The sequence below is a fragment of the Strongylocentrotus purpuratus genome, unplaced genomic scaffold, assembly GCF_000002235.5.
Source record: "Strongylocentrotus purpuratus isolate Spur 01 unplaced genomic scaffold, Spur_5.0 spur5_scaffold_8, whole genome shotgun sequence".
NCBI lineage: Eukaryota > Metazoa > Echinodermata > Echinoidea > Camarodonta > Strongylocentrotidae > Strongylocentrotus > Strongylocentrotus purpuratus.
Window position 1 is genome coordinate 29,597,453 of NW_022145614.1, and position 22,354 is coordinate 29,619,806.

At 37.2% G+C, this 22,354-nt stretch overlaps 1 protein-coding gene across 1 annotated transcript; it reads left to right on the forward strand.

Moving 5' to 3' along the window:
- The first annotated feature begins 626 nt into the window (after positions 1-626).
- On the forward strand, positions 627-22,102 carry LOC115920405 (papilin-like). Its single transcript, XM_030976154.1, has 8 exons — positions 627-1,051; positions 4,410-4,458; positions 13,816-14,004; positions 17,134-17,570; positions 19,129-19,402; positions 20,729-20,872; positions 21,482-21,568; positions 22,086-22,102. Exons 1-8 carry the CDS (start codon positions 965-967, stop codon positions 22,100-22,102), a joined length of 1,284 nt encoding a protein of 427 aa, XP_030832014.1. The 5' UTR covers positions 627-964.
- Positions 22,103-22,354: the final 252 nt, after the last annotated feature.

Genomic DNA, 22,354 nt, shown 5'->3' on the forward strand with positions numbered 1-22,354 from the left:
AAATTATGAAATCTAGCTTACTATACCTAAAAATCTTGATAGTGGTCGCACGTCTTCCAACTTATATGTACATAATTTAAGTTATTTATAGAAATGTCTAAAAAATGATTTTCCTTCGTAGTTAGTCATAACTTTCTGATATGTAAGCAAAGACAAAGTCAACAAAGTTGTTTTACAACTAAAAAGGATAAATGCAACCCGTGTTTAAACATATGCACATCGATCTCACAGTAATACACATTAGCAATTATGGCGGCGCCATAAGTCACGTGGTACACGACCTCCAACCAATCAGCGTCTAGATCGTAACAATGCATCAGATTTTCTTTCCATTTTCCTCATGAAAGAACTTGAGTATCGTTTCGACGGGACAAGGGCTGCTTTTGCATTGAGCATCTCATTGTATGTTTGTTGTCTTAAACTGTTGCACTGATATCTAAATTCTATTTAGATTGTTTTCTTAAATATTGTGTGCATCTATAACCTTAAAAAGATCGAAAGTCTAAGTGTGCTTTTGTGCTTACACAGGAAAACGGAATTACCATATTTTCCAAAAGACATCGACGCCTAGACCCCTCTCTATGATGGGTAAAGGAAGCAGTGATTAATTTCCAAGCAATCATCACTGTTCAATTCAATACTCGTAACTTCTACCTCCGATTTTCTAGAAACGTGGTGCATATAAGGACACACACCCAGACATCCCACTGCGGTGTGACTTTTAAATTACATGCCAACCAACTAACCTTCCGAGAGAACTACAATTGACTTTTCCCCCGCGTTCGATGAAATTAATGTCATCGCTTCTATTTGACCAACCAATTATCAGTAGGGGACGGACCTGTTATTAAAATTTGCGAGAGAGGATAGGATAGATGCGAAAATATGTCAATGTTGCAAGAGCTTTGCAGTGGAGTTTGTGTTTTCGTTTAATCGTCGCCGGTGGACTGACCTGAGTTGCAGGATGAGGATGGACGGTGTGATGGTGGTTTTGCCGGGCCTCGTCGGGAGCGGTGCACAGCGATTCGGTGTTTGCCTCACGTTGATTCTGGTAAGTTTATTTGTTTAGAGTATATGAACATGTTTGGCATTTATTATTTCAGATTTAATTGAATGTTTCATCTTTCACGCCATTGATATTGAATTTCATGTTACTTATTAAACAAATGAGACAAACAGATATGGAACAGAGAGTTGTTGTCGTGCCAATTTTTTTGTATTACGAAGACATTTATTTTTCTATAGTGCTCTCCAAAGTTCCGTCTTTATTTTTTTTGAATTTCTCCACCATTTTGCTATCTTTTAAGAGAATGAAACCAAACGAATGAGTTATGCGAGAAAAGAAGAAATTGGAAAATGTCGTTAAAGCTCAACATCGACCATATTAAAAAGACCGACCTGGAGAGGAAAACGAGGCGCATCCTTTCCCTTCTTATTGGAAAACATGAATTGCTGATTGATTTATTGATTAAAAGATTAATTGATTGTATGTCACACTCATCTTCTCCTTTCGAAATATGCAATATGTTTAACATATGGGTAAAATAAACATTTTCAAAATATGGGGAGGTGAATACTCGAAAAACGAAGCACGATACTTTCAATTCAATTCATTTATTTTCCATTAAAATTCAAAGTAAATGAACAGCAAAATCGGAAGGACCCAAGATAAGCAAAGCTTGTAATAATGGGGCCCTGTACAAAAATGAACAAACAAGCAGATTTTAATAAATATTGTAAAACTGTAGAATGGGGAGGGATTTAAAAGCACTGTGAGGATAAGTGATTCGCATTGTATAAATAGAAAACCTCGATTATGATAACTGATTATATTAATGATGATTAGTATGAAACATTTTTATGATTATGGTGATGACGATGATGATGATGATTGGTTGGATAATAATGATTTTTTAATTTTTTTTTATAGCAGTTTGAGGAAACTGTTTTTTTTGTATCCATCCGAAAAATGTATAATGTTTCTTGGTATCATTACCAGGAGTGATCATATGGAGGAGGAGGAGAAAGAGGATGGTGGAGATGATGAAGATAAGGAGGAGGTGGAGAAGAAGGAGGAGGGGAGGTGGTGGTGATGGTGTTGGAGGTGGTTGAAGGGGGATGATGATGGTGGTTGTAACAATGATCATCATCATCATTATTATCTTGAGGAGGTGGAGGAGAAGGAGGAGGATGGGATGGTGGTGGTGATGGCAGTGGAGGAGGAGAAGAAGAGGGATGATGATGGTGGTTGTGACCGTCATCATCATCATCATTATTATCTTGAGGAGGTGGAGGAGAAGGAGGAGGAGGGGATGGTGGTGGTGCTGGTAGTGGAGGAGGAAAAGAAGGGGGTGACGATGGTGGTTGTTACGATGATGATCATCATTATTATCTTGAGGAGGTGGAGGAGAAGGAGGAGGAGGGGATGGCGGTGGTGATGGAGGAGGAGGAGAAGAAGAGTGGTGATGGTAGTTGTGACCGTCATCATCATCATCATCATCATCATCATCATTATTATCTTCTTTTTTCAACTAGAGCACCATGAAAGGAATTATCATATTACTATCAACATCATGCTTCATCTCTTATGAATCAATTTTGGAAGCACAATATTCCATCGCCATGGGAGACAGTCTTATTTTATTTGCTTCTCACTTCACTAGGAGCCAATATGGCGACCAGACAATAAAGTCAAGGAGATTCGATTCTATGGACGCAGTTTGCCTGACAAGACCTAATCGATCAACTTCACTGAAAAATGGCAAAATTAATACATGGTGATCTAATTACTTTATTAGAATTTGTTTATTAACGACTCGAATTACGTAGCTTAAAATGCATTGTAAATGTTAGCTGTAAGAATATGTAACGGAGGGTGGAAGAAAATCTGTTATTCAGGTAATACCATGTTAAAAAGATATTAACAAGTTGCTGTGCTCTAATTAAAAATGAACATTTGAAGGAGGAAAAAAAAATACTTGGTGTATCGACAAAGACACGAAGCTTCGATTGATCGATTTCATTGGTAATACATGGCACATTATATAGGGCAATCTATTTAATATAAGGATTTGTTCAGTAATGAATATTATTATGTAGTTTATAGAATGCATAGCAGATGTTAACTGTAAAAATTTATTTGAAAAGTGAAGGAAAGCCTTTTTTCAGATAATGTTTGATTGAAACAAACATGCCCCATAACGAAGCACATGATATAAAACTGTTGTTCTCCAAATAGACTAAATACATTCGACAATTTACCCAATACAATCTCTGTCTATTGACAAAGGGGTGGAGGAGGAAAGAGGAGAATCAAATCATATTGTGGCACTTTTACGAATTTTTTTAATTTTTACGAAAAACAATGAGCGAAAAAGTAGTCCAACTCTTAATTATTCATACATTTCGGCCGTGTGCTCACAGTTTGGAATACATTTCCCCTTCAAAGTTTCTTCCTCAAATATTTCGATATACATGAATTTGCAGGTGTTTTAGCAGAAATCAAAGAACATGCGGACATCTGCATCTGAATTACACTGTACATTCAGTGAATAAGGTTATATTCGATAGTTTCACTGATTAATTAATTGGCGTACATCAATTATGCAACGATGAGATGAAGCTCACAATCTATTCAATCAAAGGTGAAACGTGTTAATGACAAGGTATGCTTGAAGGTTATGAAGCAATTATAAAGACAAAAATCTGCACCCCAAATTACCTTGTTTAAGAAATCCAATCGGCGTGCATTTGGTATGTTTGGGAGTATTTTTTCCACCCATGCAGCTTGTATTTTGTTACAATGGAAAACAAGTTTCTTGTCTACAAGCTTATTTGCTGATTTCATTTCATATTTTGAATACTACTGAAAATTATTGAAACCTTGATATAATTCGAACTAATTCCTCCATTTTCTCTCTTTCTTTATATCACCCCCTCCCCCGCCCTCGTTTCTTTGCCCGTTTCTCTCTCTCTCTCTCTTTTTCTCTCTCTCTCTCTCTCTCTCTCTCTCTCTCTCATTCACTTTTCCGTGATTTTCTCTCTGTCTCTCGTCCTCTCCCCCTCTCTGTCTGTCTGTCTGTCTCTTTCTCTCTCTTTTTCTATTTTATTTTTCTCCCTTTCTCTCTCACTCTCTCTCTCTCTCTGTCATTTAATTTAATTCACCTTTTATTTATATCATACTGAGGGATGGGCTCTAGCATAAGGACCATACTCCTTTTTAGCTCATCCCTTCACTCCCATTATGTTATGTTATTTTGTTGTTATTGAATGTATGATATTTTATGTGTGATTATTCCGTATTTGATTGTATATGTTCTTGTATTTTTAATGATGAGTGTAAATAAACGAACTTGAACTTGAACTTAAATAAACGAACTTGAACTTGAACTGTCTGTCTTTCTCTTCAGGTTCTCGTCGGGTCTATCTGTAATAGTCAACGTACCCACGACTGCACAGGTGAGTGGCATATACTTAACTGCTCGCTTGTGTTGCCTGTCTGTATGTATATTGCTATGTTGATGCTGCTAGGAATGAAAATGATGATGATAATGATGAAATGATGACGATGATGATGATGATGATGATGCTGATGATGATGATGATGACGACGATGATGATATTGATGATATTAATGATGACGATGATGATCTTAACAATCATGATGATGATAGGCTATCTTCCTTGTGTTACAATGTTCTTCACATTTATTTGTTGAAGTGCTCAAATATTCAAAGGGTCTCTTCCTACCTGGTACTGATTTACCTCACCTGGGCCAAGAGTGGCAAATGTATATAGATGAATATCTTGCCAAATGACGTATGAGTACAGTCAAAGATTCGAACCATGTGCTTAATCATGATTTTTCCTAGTGCTGCACAGAACATGAACTTTGTGATAAAAACGTACTTTGTTTTCAATGTCACCCAGTTGTTTCCGATTAATTAGCCAGTATTAAATCATCGTTATTGTCTCTTCTTTTTGGATTTTAGCAAGTCAGTAAATATTTAATTTATGCCAACAACTGAAATAGCAGCCTCATGCGCGATCTTTTGATCGGAACTACAAAGCAAATTAATGTAGTGAGCAGTTATATTGTACCCTGAATGGTCTGACAAGGAGCGTCGGACTCCGTATCCTTTACTGGTTGGAAGGGTAGGCGATGAGGTCACATTTGAATCTGATAACTCCTCCCACAAAAAAAAATATATTAAAAAAAGTAATAATAATAATAATAATAGATCAATAAAAAGGTTCTCAAATTGACACAAGGGGCACAGAATTTGGGCCAGACAGGGGATGGGCACATCGTGTATTACGTAAATCTTAATTTTGATTGGGAGGGACCACGCCCCCACCCCTCGTGCCTCATGGATGCGCCATCCAATACAATCCCCAATCATATATGTGGAGAGTGTGTGCGGCGCTTTGTAACAGCAAGGAAAAGGCGCTACATCAAATATCTTTTGGATGGATGGATATACAGAAGGGATTTAGAGCACCTATATATTCCCTACATCTCTCCTTTTTATTTCAATTCCTTTATAATCGCTTTCTCCGCTTATTTCCACATGATTTCATGAATTATTCTTTAGATGGGTTCTGCAAAGTAATTTAAGCATTCATTGTTGGCTCATGTTTTCTCCTTTGTCCATTTTTTCTCAAGGTTTATCTCTTGATAAAATGCACATTTTACGTCGCCCGGAATTTATATATATATATTTTGTTGTCTTTTTCCGTCGTGCACTGCCCATCCTTACATATTTTTTTCTTCTTTTTCTCTCTCTCTCCCTCTCTATCTCTATTCCTCCTTTCCTACTCTTTCTATTTTTCTCTCTCCCCTCTCTCTTTTTACCTCCCAAGTATTTTGTCCATTTTGTCCGTTTTTCTTTGTAAACATTCTCCATTCGCTTCTATTTTCCTGTATTTCCCCCTTCTGCTCTCTTATAATTTTACGTACATTTAATTAACCCTCCTGAGGAAGTTCTTTAAACACACACCAGGGGCGTATCCGGAATTTAAAACAAGGGAGGTAGAATTCCGAAATATTCAGAAATAGTAGTCAAATTCTCAGATGATAAATTACGTCTTCAAAAAAGTCTGTAGCAAGCAAAAAAGAGAGGATACATCAAAACATTTTTAGGTGCCTTCTTGTTTGAAAGGATGGGGACACAATCTTTTGTTGTGTTCTTTTACCCTAAATAGCCCAGGCTATTTTGAATCTGCATGGCCCGGGAGGGGGAGGGGCTTATTTGGCCCCCTTAAGATCTCGGCCGTGAAATGGCCAATCGCCGCGGAAATTTGCATGAATGTCAAATGAAAACGTCACTTATTTGCATATTTATGGTAATTTATGTAATTAAGATTACAAAATTCACATTTTTTACCATTAAGTCTTATATTCTTCATATTTAAACATTCGTTTTTTCTACATATATTATTTAGACCATTTGGAATAATAATACAAAATTTGGGAAAAGCCGGGTTATTACTTATGTTTTCTATTTTTTTGATAATTTCTTATATATTTCTTTGTATTTTAACTTATGTATTTTATTGTTTTTGTTGTTTTATTTAATTTCTAGCTATAATTCTACTATTTTGATGCATAAAATCCTAAACTATAAACAAGACCAAATAACCAAAGTTTTATCTCTTTTTCGGAAAATTATATTTCCATATGTTTTGTACACAAATAAGGAAAATGAGCGATTTTCGGGCTGACATGCAAAGACAAAATGTCAGGTAACTTGTAGCAGTAGGTCCGATTTTCGAAAAAAATTGTTTCAAAAGATGCGCAAGTGATAAAATTTCAGCGCAAGATTTGTTTGCTTTAAAAAATCATCATGGTAAGTCATAGTCACATGTCATCTACCTCCCCACTATTTATTGCTTACATTTGCGCGCTCCCCCCCCCCCCCCCCTCTCTCTCTCTCTCTCTCTTTCTCTCACACACACATACACACGAACACGTACATTTCCACATTCTGGGTTCTTTCTCCTGCCTTATTTCTCATACCCCCTTTCTTTATATTAAACTTAGTTGCCCTTGCCCGAATTTTCTACCGCCCTATTCTTTTTACATTTCATTGAGTTGTGCCCGAGTGTGAAACTGATATTCATACCGCATCACTGATATTCATTATTAAGTACAGAACAAGTTGTTTTTGTTGTAAAGCCTCTTTCACACTGGATCTGCGTAGAGTTGCGTAGTGTGGCGTACCGACTACGCCGAAATTAAGCTGCCTATTCATGAAAAAAATGTTGCTTCGGCATAGTCCCTGCGTAGTTTATGCAAGGCTGGCGTAAGGTGGCGTATGGTTACATACCCTGTGCAAAGGCACCGCGTACCTACCTATACGGCGTATGCAATTGGCATACCTACGCGTACGATTGCGTATAACGAGCACAGAGTTGCGTACGTTTACGTAGGCCTGGTGTACAGGTTTGCTTACGGTTGCGTATTGTTGCTTACTGTGTGCGCACACTTTTATCGCTTCGTCGGCCTGGCGTAGGATAGCGCACTCTTGCGTAGGCTTGGCGTACTGTAGCGTAGTGTTGCGTAGACCTGCGCAAAAAATGCGTACTTTCTGCGTCTAGTGTCTACGCCAAAAGTACGCCAACAAAATTAAACATGTTTAATTTTTTTGCGTCCGTCTCGCGTATACCCCTTTGCGTTCCTTAGCGTATAGTTACGTAGGCCAGCGTAGCTAGGCAGCGTACGCTTGGCGTAGTCGTTATGCAACACAACGCAACTATACGCATGGCCCGGTGTGAAATGGGCTTTCAGTCTTGACAAAAATGGATGTGCATGAACGCAAGTGTCACGAGAAAAGGAAATTCATTATCAATACATTATGCATAATTAAACGATTAGCTTTGCTCGCCAACCTGCATATATCTTATCTTCAATTCCTATATACAATGCATTTTCACTCATTTATATTTCATCGCTCTGATAAAAATTAGGACAACTTAATCATGACGGGAAAAATTAAGAGGACTTTATTTGAAGGATAAAAATGAGTACTTTATTTGACGGACAAAAACTAGGACTTAATTTGTCGGACACAAATTAAGGCCTTAGCTGGCTTCACACATTTATATTTCATAATCCTTTTGTTGAGGTGAAATGGGTTTTTATCGCTTTAACTCATCGTCAAAAGGCTTTTCAAGGCATTTATTCAAAATATAATTTAATATTCTCCTATTTGATAACGCTATTAGTTTGAGAGAGTAGGTTGAAAGTATATGATGATTTTTACCCGATATCTGATGTCAGTTCTAGATCTGACTATCATTATTTTATTACATTTCAATCAGGGCACCGAATGGACTTTATTTTTTTACGTTAAAAAATTTTCACGAAAAATGTAAAGGGGGGCGTATTAAGCTCCCCCCCCCCCCCCCACCCCCGGCTATACCGTGTGAGTCAAAAAAAAAGTTTACACCTAGAAAATTGCTGATTATTTTTAAAATCAACTATGAACAGTAAATTATTATACATCTTATGAAAAAGTGTTTTATCCCAAATCATTTGGTATCAATTTTGTGTGGTATGTGTTCATGCTTGGATGAACAGGAGGCATTGTTTGCGAGAGTGCAAAAATCGACTTGCGCCAAAGTGATGCCTACAGTTGTTGGTAGTCATACTATCAAGCTTTGCTTATTTTGTCAACCCTCCTGTTTGATGTTCTCGATTAGTTACACCCAGCCTTACTTTATTCTACATATATTCTTTTGTCATGTGTAAATTTGCAATATTTGTTTGTTATATATTTGTAAAAATGCAAAAGAAAAAGAAAATCAAACAGAAATAAATAAATCAAATCAAATCAAATCAAATTGAATGTACACTGTTGGTCATAATGGTGGAATAATTATTTTTACCCCAATTTATTGAATAATTTTGACAGTGATTTATTTCTAATAGATCTAGATAATAGTATACATTCTCAGATTTTATTGAATGGAAATTGGGGAGTGTTTGTTTTGCGTGACTGCTAAAGAATGTGTGTGCTACAATACTAATCAACTAGGGGACCTACGTCCTTAAGTCATAACTGACAGTAATGGGGATTAATACCTCATAAAAGGGCAATAATATATCACATCGACACGGTTTTGATCCTGGGGGCTCTCAGTAACGAGGCCATTGCTTAGCCAATGAATCAATACTGTACTCAGCGGGTGCTTGTGTACGTCGACGCCCCCACAAAAAGAAAAAAAAATGCAATCAATTTTCAATAATTCATTGCATTTTGCTCCGAACCCCCAACATAACAAAATCTTCTGTGGGCATGCCTTGAACCATAATGCATGGCCCTACAGAGGATTTTTTCCTGTTGGGGACTGGGGGAAAATGCAGTGAATTATTGAAAATTTATTTCATTTTCTTTGTTTTTTGTTTTTGTGGGGGCGTCGACGTACCCTAGCGCCCGCTGCGTACAGTCATGATTCATTGGCTAAGCAATGGCCTCGTTACTGTGAGCCCCCAGGATCAAAACAGTGTCGATGAACTATATTAGTGCCCTTTTATGAGGCATTAATCCCCATTACTGTCAGTTATAACTTAAGGACGTAGGTCCCCTAGTTGATTAGCATAGTAGCACACACATGCTTTAGCAGTCAAGCAAAACAAACACTCCCCTTTTTGCAGATGGCTAATTCACACACACCCACACACACGCGCACAAATGTTCGTTGACATTTGAAATGTGTGGTATGATTAATTTTGTTAGTGATGTTATTTGGATCTTCAAAGACCAAATTAATACCCAAATCCCAATTGTTTTATTCAAACATCACATTTGGCGCAAGTCGATGTTTGCACTCTCGCAAACAATGCCTCATGTTCATCCAAGCGTAAACACATACCACACAAAAATGGTACCAAATGATTTGGGATAAAACGCTCTTTCATAAGATGTATAATAATTTACTGTTCATAGATGATTTTTAAAATAATTAGCAATTTTCTAGGTGTAAACTTTTTTTTGACTCACAAAGTCTTATTATTTAGTCACATGTCATCTCTCTCCCCACTCTTAATTCCTTACCCTTGCTATCCCTCTCCCCCCCCCCCCCCCCTCTCTCTCTCTCTCTCTCTCTTTCTCTCACACACACATACACACGAACACGTACAATTCCACATTCTGGGTTCTTTCTCCTGCCTTATTTCTCATGCCTTCTTTCTTTATATTAAACTTCGTTGCCCTTGCCCCAATTTTCTACCGCCCTATTCTTTTCACATGTAATTGCGTTGTGCACGAGTGTGAAACCGATATTCATACCGCACCACTGATATTAAAGTACACAAACAGTTTTTTTTTTTTTTTGTAAAGCCCCGTTCACACCAAATCTGCGTAGAGTTGCATAGTGTGGCGTACCGACTGCGCCGATATTAGGCTGCCTACATATTCATGAAAAAACGTTGCTTCGGCGTAGTTGCTGCGTAGGTTATGCGAAGGCTGGCGTACGATGGCGAATGGTTACGTACCCTGTGCATAGGCATCGCGTACCTACGGCATAGGCAATTGGCGTACCTACGCGTACGATTACGTATCACGAGCGCAGGGTTGCGTAAGTTTACTTAGGCCTGGTGTACAGGTTTGCTTACGGTTGCGTACGTTTGCTTACTGTCAGTGTGCACAAACTTTTACTGCTTCGACGGATTGGCGTAGGATAGCGTACTATTGCGTAGGCTTGGCGTACTATAGCGTAGTGTTGCGTAGACCTGCGTAAAAAATGCGTACTTTATGCGTCTAGTGTCTACGCCGAAAGTACGCCAACAAAATTAAATATGTTTATTTGTTTGCGTCCGTCTCGCGTACCCCTTTGCGTTCCCCATCGCATAGTTACGTAGGCCAGCGTACCCTCGGCGAAGTCGGTACGCAACACTACGCAACTCTACGCATGGCCCGGTGTGAAAGGGGCTTTAAGTCTTGACAAAAATGTATGTGCATGCACGCAAGTGTGAAGAGAAAAGGAAATTCATTATCAATACATTATTCATAACTATACGATTAGCTTTGCTCGCCAACCTGCATATATCTTATCTTCTTTCCTTTATACAATATTTTCACTCATTTATATTTCATCGCTCTGATAAAAATTAGGACAACCTAATTATGATGGACAAAATTTAGAGGACTTTATTTGAAGGATAAAAATTAGCACTTTGTTTGACGGACAAAAACTAGGACTTAATTTGTCGGACACAAATTAAGGCCTTACCTGGATTCACACATTTATATTTCATAATCCTTTTGTTTAGGTGAAATGGGTTTTATCGCTTTAACCCATCGACAGGGCATTTATTCTAACTATAATTTAATATTTTCCTGTTAATAACGATATTCGTTTGAAGGGGTAGGGTGAAAGCATTTGATGGTTTTTACCCGATATCTGGTGTCAGTTCTAGATCTGACTATCAATATTTCATTACATTTCAATCAGGGCACCGAATGGACTAATAACGGTCGATGTATTTCAGTTATACGTACTTCGATGAAATTTAAGATAATGATTGTCTAAATCCCCCTTTTTTTGTTGGGTCAAATTTCTAATTTAAAGAATTTTGACGGGACCCCAACAAAAGCGACCACGAACAATAATTACACAGGCAAGAAAACGTCGTTAATTTGAATTGATATTACGAAAAATGTGAAGTGGTTAATTAATTACTGGTTAATAAATTAAGTTACCATGGGCATGGCATAGATCTAAATCAATATCAAAGCCTATTAGTCAGACAACATCATTAATGATATACAAGGTATACACTTTTCATTGTCATAATGATGTGCACATTACAGTGTGTGTGTGTGTGTGTGTGTGTATTGGATTTTTACAGACGTGTATCAATCAGATATGATTATTTACGTCTGGGACCGACCTTTAAACGTCACCATCCGAAAGACGTGACTCAGTTTCGAACCTGCGTCCTCGGCTGAATCAGTTGGTAACTTCCACTTTTTAGCTGGATTACAGGCGCACGCCACAACGCCTAGTTATTACAACACAGATCACAGTCTGCTGTAAATATGTGTGGGTCACTGGGTTGTGTGCGTGGGTGTGCGAGCGTGATTTTTGTGTAAGTGTGCGTGGATGTGTGATTTTGGTGTGTGTGTGTTTGTGTGATTAAGAGTTTACAAACATGTGTCAATCGAACCTGATTACTTACGTCTGGGACCGACCTTTAACATCTTTTAAGTTTCGAACCGAGGTCTGTCAGATTCGGTTCATAGACGAAGACAGCGATCTCGCCAAGAACTCCCATCAGCCATAACTCTTAACAAAAAATGACGTGCAAACTATCATCTTCCTCTAACCAGGACAGCTTTCGCCCAAAAAACTATTTCATACACAGGACCAAACTACTGGAGCACCATTGATCCGAATCTCAAACAGCTTAAAAACTGTGGCCGCTTTAAAAAATATATCAAATTGTTATTATTTAATTCGTACATGTAATGCACAACGATACTATTTTTTCCCCGACTGTGACTTGCGACCTTGAACATTCTATTCTAAAAACTTCCTTTTCTTTCTCCTCATCCTTCTTCTGACCCTCATTCTTAACCTTCTCTTCCTATTCTCTTCTCTCGTACATCCATCATCCATATCATTTCATTGTTTTTGTTATTATGAATGACACTGTGTCAAAATTATTTGAGGAACTTAAATTCTACAAGATATATGCTTTTTATTAAGTTCCTTTTTTCACATGTAATTTCGAAATTATTTAAGTGTAAATGTCATACAAACTTATGCTATGTAGATGTCTTTATTGTTCACGAATATCAATTTTGTAAATATGCTTTGTTTTGTTAATGTTTTTTTTTCTTCGTGTGAAATAAAAGAAACTAAAACTAAAACTAAAAAAACACAAAAACAAACACTAGACCTACTCATATCTCCCTCTTCTTCATTTAGGGCAACACAGTTAAACATTTCGAGTCGAGATGACCCCTCATTCTGGTAAATTAATTTTGATGAGAATATATTGCATTAAACATCTATCTGTTATGATCGGTCAATTCACTTATGATGTGAGCTAATAATAGATGAGGCGGCTAACGAGCATGCTTTTTTGAGAAGTCGGTATTACGATCAGAAAAAAAATGCATTATTCAATAAAACATTTTATTATTCAACAATCTTACTTGTCCTTCCATAAATATTTCATCTTCATTCCCTCTAATTAGAGTAATTGCTGCACTTCTAATCTAACCGACCCCATCTCGTACTTCCAAATGATCAACAAACCCGTCCAATTCTATGCCACCATCCATCTCTTATAGATTTTATGCAAATAGTTTTATGTTATCCTAGGAACATGGAATAGAGGACTAATTGGGTTAAAAGGAAACGCATCGTTATTCCTGGTAATAAGCGTATAATCATGTCTTTAAAGAGACGAAAGCGATGAATCTTTTGCAGTGATATTAAGATTCAGTACAGCGCTTAATTTCCATGCTATAAATATTTCTTCATATTATAATTTTTCTTTACTTAGTACAATATGACCACTAACCTGTTTCAAAGGGAAATTTGTTCCTCCCTTCTACCGTCATAATGTTGTGATACAATAATATATATTAAAAGCATGAATCGTTTGTTTTACTACATCAGTACGCTTCTTCATACATGTATCATATCGAAATATTGCCTATAAACTCACCATAATTATGGTGATTCTCATTTTCTCTGTTTTTTAATATTTATATTTTGATTAGAAAAATAATGTAAAAGTGTAAAAATGAACAAATGTTGATAGTTGAAACTTGACTTATATTTGTACACTTTATGCAGATTTGATATTGACCAATGGGACGCTAGTCATCGATACAGACTGCGGCGTGTGGTATCTTGTTTGTGACGACAACAGTACGTCATGTCTATCCTATGACGTCACAAACGGCCAAAACGTGACGTATACATGTACGATGTCCATTGAAGACTTGGACCTGGATTTCGAATCTTCTGAAGATGGAAGTGGAGGTGAGTTAGAAAATGAAAATTTGATTTGATTTGATCTGAAAGATTTATGTCCGTAAGATATTCACAGTGACAATTCATGCTATGAACAAACTTTGAACAGATTGTTGAACAAATCATTTAACTCGACCGCAATTAATTTCGAAAATTTAAATCAAATTAAAATCATGTCAAGGGCAATTTCAATACCTATCCTATAGCAATCATGTTCGGATTACGTAATACGTCATGGTAATTTAATACAGGTGATGGACAAGGCTATTGAAATTGCCTAAAAGTAGGGCTCCCACTTAGCGGAGTTGTATTAGCGAGTTAAGGCGAGTTGTGGTGAGTTGCCTCAAAGGGGCACTCGCAATAACTCGCGATAAGCTCTTCTTGTAACTCGGGATAACTCGCAACAACTTGATATGGCTCGGCGTAACTCAACAACATTCCACGACTCTCCCTGAAGTCGCGAGCAGTTTTTCGCCGATTCGTTGTCACTCGAGGTGAACTCGCCAACACCCGTAATATACTCACATTACTCGTAACAAGCTTGTGCTGCACTCTTCATAATGTGGCGAGTTGCTACGAGTTATCCCGAGTTACAAGAAGAGCTGTTCGCGAGTTATTGCGAGTGCCTCTTTGAGGCAACTCACCACAACGCGCCATAACTCGCTAATACAACTCGGCTATATAAGTGGGAGCCCTGCTTTAGTTTGATATGTCAAAAGTAGTTGCGCTCGTGTTAATTGTGTATTTGAAAGAATACAAGTCATGGGAAGTGTTTCGCAAAGACTAAGATCAACTTTAAGTTGGATTTAAGTATGGCAGGCCATTCATACTACTGTTTGCTCTCACCATTGGCCTCTCAGTTATGATCTTTAGACAATATCTTTTCCTTCAGTAATGAACTATACAAATATTTAAAAATTCTGGAGATTTGAGAAACCAATGCCACGAATGGTTAGAGGAACTAGTGGCATGAACTGCCTGCCATAGATAAGTCCAACTTAAAGTCGATCTTAGTCTTTGTGAAACGCTCCCCTGATGTTATAGTAAATAAGATTATAGTGGGTCTCAACCAGACACAATGTCGTAGCGTGACCATCTTGGTTTAACTGAGATAGTAAGATGGTTCTTTTTGCTTTGTTAGGCAAGGCAATTATGTGCCATACTGAAACTAAGTTGGGCAAACTCTGTGCGTAGATGACTCTCAAGATATTCCTATTCCCATTTACCAAAACCTCCCTATTGATAAATTTGTATCGGAAAATTTATGATGTTGTTGAGTGTTTTCTATCCTTTTCGACAAAAGAAAAAGATCAAGCAGTCTGCTTTTTTATATTTGCTCGTCGAAATATTATACGATTTAACAAATTTGGTAAGGCCGTAACTTTGACATTATTCTATCGACGCCTATGAAATAACAAAACATCATAACGTCGCGAGTTCGATGAGCAGTAAACTTCTTTCAAATGTAATTATATTAGAATATAATAGTTATTCCACGTATACTGGAATAATCACCTAACTACAGTCAAACCTGCTTAAATGACCACCTGTATAGAAAAAAACACCTGCCTATAAAGACCACTTTTCTTTGATCCCTTGGGTGGTCTTTATAGACAGGTTTCACTGTAATTGCTTCATCCAATTATCTCAAATCCTTTTTAACTCGTTTTGTATGAAGTACTTTGTTGAAGGCCGTCCATTTCTAACGTATTCATATTCATTATGTAAACTATTGTTCTGAAAATTTGCTTCCATCGGCCTAATCACGTTTTGACATTGATTGATTAGCTCCTCATTTTTTTTATTTCCCAAAAAATATTGTGCAATAAAAATCAGCTTCATAGTGATTCTACTCTCAATAATATATTTTTCAAAGATATACTCCATCAATAGGTGCGGTACCTGATTTTTTCTTCTTCCTGAAGTGTGTTACGTTTTTAAAACACCTCTCTCAGGGAAAAAGACCTGCATATCTATATTTTTCGAGGCATTATGCCACTAAAACGGCTGATAAGCAACAACAAAAACAAACAAACAAACAAACAACAACAACAATTTTTATTTTCGAGCCATGTTTGCTAAATCAAGAAGGCAATCATCCCCTTTTCCGTACCGCTGCGCCGTGACGTCGCCGCCGTCTAGCTATGTTTCAACCTTAATTTGATGAAGTACACGCTAGAAAAAAGAATGTTGATATAATATATATTAATCTGATGATGGGTCTGTGTGATTCAATGGCTTTACGGAGAACAGTTACAAATCATATTATATTATGTAATATTTTACTACTACGCTTGAAAGCCGTGTCGTTAATTAGGATATAATAAAACGAAAAAAAAAAAGATAAGATAAGCTTTGTTGGCTTATTTCAATTCATCGGGCCTTCGCGTCGGGTCGGATGTTCGCGTTACACGACCTTTCGTGAAACGGAAACGGAAGATCATGCGACCTTTCGTAGATTTGCCGTAGGATTTTCACACAGTGTCGGGTAATTTACCCCGGCATTTTGTGAATTAAGGGGCATGTTTTATAAAAGGTCGGGTAACGCGACCACCCGACCCGACGCGATGACCTGATGATTCGAAGTGAGCCTCAAACAATGCCGCTTTGTTTTTAAGTACACGAGTATTTTATTTCTGTACCTATCGCACAGATCTTCATAAAAGGTGATAGGTTTTTTATTATTAGGTCTGATATCATGTTACTTATACTCCATTTTAAATTAAAATTTCATTGACAGCTTAGAAAATTGACAAGACTCAAATGTCAAAAGGATATACATGTTTATAATTCAATGAAAGTCCAGTGCATTAAATAATCAATATTCACAATTCAAAATACCGACGTATGAATTAATAATAATTGAGACTTTTAACATCTTTAGATTAAACCAAGAAATATCCTATATGAAGCAATCAATAAAAGTGGCATCATCTATACGCATACACTCGTACACACACCATAGACAAATATAGTTTGTCGAATTCGGTCTAGTTCCCAAAAGCACGCCCATCAACACTTTTATACAGCTTCACGTACAAAGATTGATGCATTCCAATTTTCAATGTTCGGGATCAAAATGCACTCACGCACTTACTGACAATAATGGTATTGGTCGTTTATATATTCTTTTGGCAGATGATACCACGCCGTGGTTGTCACCTACACAGCTTTTTAACACCAACCCAACAAGTGGAACCACTTCCAACCCGGACAGCACTGAGAGCAGCATGACCAACCCAAGTAGCGTGACTCCAGAGACTACATTTCAATCTGGAAAGCCTGGGACCACACCTTACAAGACCACATCCGGTCAGTCGACGGGAATGGCAACAGGAACGGACGGGGTATCCTGCCCCTCGGACACGACACCTGAGACCCTGACACCCACAGCAGGAAGCACCTTAAGCACCGCAGAGGGCGCCACCACACCCCTTTGCGAGAATGCTACCATAGTTAAGAACGTCACCGAGATAGTCAGTACCGACATGACTGGCACAACAGACTATACCACCATAGATCCAAATCCAGAACAGCTGGACTGTGATCAACTCTACAATGCAAGTGTGAATCAGGTACAAAATAAAGTAATATAGACAGCATAGTATATGTCTAAGTAATTTTACCTATAAAACAAAAATGTTAAAGAAATATGAATAACGTTTGTGGATACATATAACCAAAGAGCTTAAAAGCCATTTGTTAAGTGCATTTTCTAGATTTCTTTTCACGCATCTGCTTAGTAGATCTAGATGTAGAAGTAAAAGAAAAGCAGATAAACTACTCACTTTTGATTATATCTGTAATATATTCGTTTCGTGGCAATTTTTCATCAAGTTTTATAGCGTATTTGTGTATTTTTGTTCCATTAAATCTATTGATAACTTTTTACTTTTATAATTTTGAAGTTGAACCAGCTACTCAAAATCAACGGGTTTTTTTAATGGCATTTCCTACCAATATAAGATTCGCTAGTAACAGCTTGATAATAATATAATAATATTTAAGATTTATATAGCGCTGGTATACAAATACAGTTTCTTAGCGCGTTACAAAACAAATGAAATGATGTGACGTATTGTTAACCTGAAGTTACAATAACCCCCCTCCCCCACCCAAGGCCAACCACTCTCCGAATTGCCTTGTCTATACACTATAACAAATTAAAGGATGCATAACATTTATGGGAAATGGGGAAGAGCACTCAGGTAAATTTTCTAATCAACAAGATAAAAGGAGTTCCATAATATATTTACAAATGTCATGGTTTAAAACCTTTGATTATGTACTTCATTACTGATATCCTAATCCACTATATTGATTGATTGGATAATAATAATGATACTAATATGGATATTTATATAGCGCCGGTATCTGCCAGGACCAATCTACGCCGAGGAGAGTTTACTGGTGACAGATTGGAAGTTTTATGTCTCCCAGTCAAACCTTTTCGGCGGAATTTAAGATTCTGAGTAATTTGAGGAGAAGATGACGATTTACTCAATTTTGTTTCGCGCCATTTTACCATTACGCTCTCACTTTGTTTGAAACGTTGTCAGTGATGCCCATAAAGATCGTTTTCATTTTGCATAGTTTTAATTCGATTTTATCATTTTTATACTGAATATGTTGATTCTTTCCATTTGCTCTGTCCAAAAAAAAACAAAAACAGAAATATATGTTTTCCATAAAGAAGGTGTTCAGTCATACATGCACCCTAAATTTAATTATTGCAAATGTTTCTATACAACCCCTGTATGAAACAATCCTTTACTTTATCAAAGAGGAAATTAACATTTATGACATGTTATGCTCAGAGCAAAAGAGAGAGGAGCTCGCAAGATACGTCACACCGTTGCCATTTTTTCTTCATTAATTACAACTTTAGAAATTCATAATCTGAATAATTTTAATCAGATTTTGCTCACACTTTCACTAAACTACTACTATCATTATTTTGTGTTCTTTGGTTAAAACCAACTACATTATTAGCAAGGACTTCCCATTTAATTGGTATTATACATTGTGTGTCCTGTTCTAAATGGAACATATTAAGTCGAAATAAAAACTCAACTGTTTTGAAATATTGTTATTTCAATCGCAAATTAGATTAATATGCATTTCTATCTATAGCACGTGGTTCTCCGTGGCAGCATAACCTACTACAGCTACATCGATGACTTCAACACAACTTGGCATTATGGCGTCGCTACCTTCAATGTGAACGGATCACTGTATCTTGGCTCAGCGCTGAGGGTTGAGGTCCGTGGAGAAAATGCGCTTCGTGTGAGCAGCACCTTTGGTGACGTCATCATAAATACAACCATTCACCTTGATCGCATAAACTCGTCGCAAAACGGCAACGATTCCAGTTCATTCACAGATCAACATTTAGGTGGATTTGGACGTAAGTGGGAAATTGATTATCATTCCATATTCTTTCATTAAGTGGGATTTTCGAACGAAAGCCCGTATTACAATATTATTCCAGGCTCCCACAAAGCATGAATTATCATATGGGTATTTTGGAACATCACATTTCACTTTTCGAATGAAAGCCTGTAGATACCAAATTTCGCCTCATAATTATATAATTAATTTCCCCTTGCATACAATATCCTCATAGCCTTCCCAAAGAAAAAATTATCATAAGGTTCAAAAACCAAATTAAGTCACTCCCTCCATCACTTTAATGCATGCACTGGTACCTAATGTTATATCATGACTTTTACCATACAGTTAGTTTTGTTTGTTTGTTTTGTTTGTAGTTGTGTAGTGTAGAAGTTTTATTTCTTACCTTTTGCCCGTTTGGTTTTATGTCTATTTTTTTATGGCATGTGTATTTGTATTTGTATTTTGTATTGTATCAATAATATCTTAAATGTTTCATATTTTAGGCCCTATGTTCATTTTGATCTATTTTTTTTTTCATTTGATATAATTTTTCTAAATCTCTTATGGTATGTTGTGTATATCATGTCTTTGTTTTCTACAATGTATTATATTTTTTGTAAATCTTTGTATGTACAGGGCTCTTTTGTAAAGCAGGCCTTTGGCACTGAAAAGACTACCCTGCTTTTTTAAATAAAACTGAATATAATATAAGGTTATTTTGAAATATCACATGGATCGCTACTTTTTTCTGAAGTGGTCAAAGTATTTGACATCCATTTGTGGATCTTAGTTCATTATATTTTCGTGAAAAATAAAATGAAATATTTAATTTCAGTACAATGTATCAATTTGAATGCTTATTGCATATTCATGTAGCTAAGGTAACATCCTCAAATTCTGATCCGTGTCTGTTGTCCTTATTCAAAGTATTTTTTTCCTTTCTTTCACTCTCTCTCTTTCTCTCCCTCTTTCTTCTTCTTCTTCTCTCTCTCTCTCTCTCTCTCTCTCCCTCTTTCTCTCTCCCTCTCTCTCCCTTCCCCCTCTCCTTATTTCGTTCCCCACTACTCGCTCTCTAAACTCCTAATATTTTTTCTTTTATTTTACTGCATCTCTTTCTCTCTGACTCTCACTGTCTGCTTTTTTTCTGTCTTCCTTGTCTCCTTTTTCTCCGTCTCCGACTCTGTCTATCTTTCTATGTTTCCCTCGTCCTCTACCCATGCCAACCTCTCTCTCTCTCTCTATCTCACTCTCCCTCCCCCCTCTCTCTCTCTCTCTCTCTCTCTCTCTCTGTTTCCCTCATCCTCTATCCACCCCCTCCCATTTCGACTCCACTCCTCAGGTGCTAGAGGTCCCGGTGGAGCTGCACCAAACTCCTCCGATGGGGCGGGGCATGGAGGTATGGGCGGGGCTATGACCCCCTCCACCCGCTACAGCCAGGCCTACTTGGTGAATGAAACGGAACATCTTCTGGGAGGAAGCGCAGGTACTTCATCTCGCATAACTGTTTTTACTTTCCATTTCTGTCATTTACTTTTCTAATATTCTGATAATCCTTATATTCTTACACGATAAAGATGGATTTGGAAAAAAGAACATGTCACTGTCAGCGATACGCACTTAAGAAAGCTACTGAAGTTAATGATTGATTGATTATTCCTTGGGTTTAAAGCCCCACTGCACTACTTATAGCTGCTTGCGCCCTCTATATAGCAAACAATACCTAATCGGTGACCGTTGGTCCCCTATGGTCCCCTTTTCTTACATTAATGAGAGCTGATTCGATGAGATAACCACCTGTCAGTGATCATGCAGGGAGGTATAATCCCTCCTGGTCAAGCTAATGCAGATAGGCTTTAGAATTGACTCACTACTATTGAAATGTTGAGAGTGATTTTTCAGTTCACTATCGAAGAGGTTCACGAGGGCATTATGAAAGATTAAAACATTGCCGGACAAAAGAAGTGCTGTGACATATAAATTATCAACCTGCATAGTCCTATCATAAAGAACCAATATATTGATTAGTTTTTCTTCTTTTCTTCCTGTTGTGGTCAATATTCCATTCGTTATACAATTTAATTACTCTAATTAGGTGGAACGTGGACGAATATCAATGGGACAGAGAGAGCTGTTGGCGGTGGTGCACTAGAGATGATCGCAGCGGGTTTTATCTACATAGGTCAGTTATCAACCACATTTCTCTTTCAGATTGGAGAAACAGTGGCGTGGCTAAACCATTTTGAATTAAGGGGGTGGTTTGAAGTAAATTGGCAGACAAATTTCAAGCAAGCAAAGACCAAATAAATTCTCATGATTTTAAAATTTTGCCATAAATAACAAACCTTTACCCACTTTTATTTTCATTTACTCGAAATTTTGAAAGGGGATTTACATGCCCACAACCTCGTCTAGCTACGCCCCTACGGACCTTGGCCATGCCTCATAGTGCTCACGCGTTAAAGTCAAGGATAAAGAATAAGATGTATATGGTCTCCCTGATTTGAACGATGACATTGCTTAATACCGGCTCAGTTGTTTTGTGATATGATTGTGTTTGAAATCAAATATAACCTTCTTAATTATTGATGTGAACAAGGTCTCAACCGTTTCAAATAAAGAAAACTCAAAGTAGTTAGAATATTGAAGGTCTTACGTTTGTCAGTTTTCGAACCTACTCATATCGTTTACATGTACAGAACTCTCAGCGCCATAGCATAGTAATAAGGAGCTTAAGGTAATCTGGACTTAAAGAAACTGAGAGGGGGGAGCATCTGCATCAGCAGCTCCTTCTCTGTGGAATAACTTACCCTTTTTCAAACTTTCAAAGCCATACTTAAGACCCACCTTCTGCTTGCTGGTAACATGTTTTAAATTTCTCTTCCTAGAATTCAACTATCAATTCACTGACTACATAATATATTCTTATTAATTTACCTTGGAGCTTTTGAACTGAAATTATTTTGAA

What these genes read in the sequence shown, in the direction of transcription:
- LOC115920405 (XM_030976154.1), top strand. Translation starts at nt 965, where the DNA reads ATGAGGATGGACGGTGTGATGGTGGTTTTGCCGGGCCTCGTCGGGAGC. An exon ending in ACAATGCAAGTGTGAATCAG is followed by an intron (nt 17,571 to 19,128) that starts GTACAAAATAAA and finishes TTCTATCTATAG; the next exon opens with CACGTGGTTCTCCGTGGCAG. An exon ending in TCTTCTGGGAGGAAGCGCAG is followed by an intron (nt 20,873 to 21,481) that starts GTACTTCATCTC and finishes TACTCTAATTAG; the next exon opens with GTGGAACGTGGACGAATATC.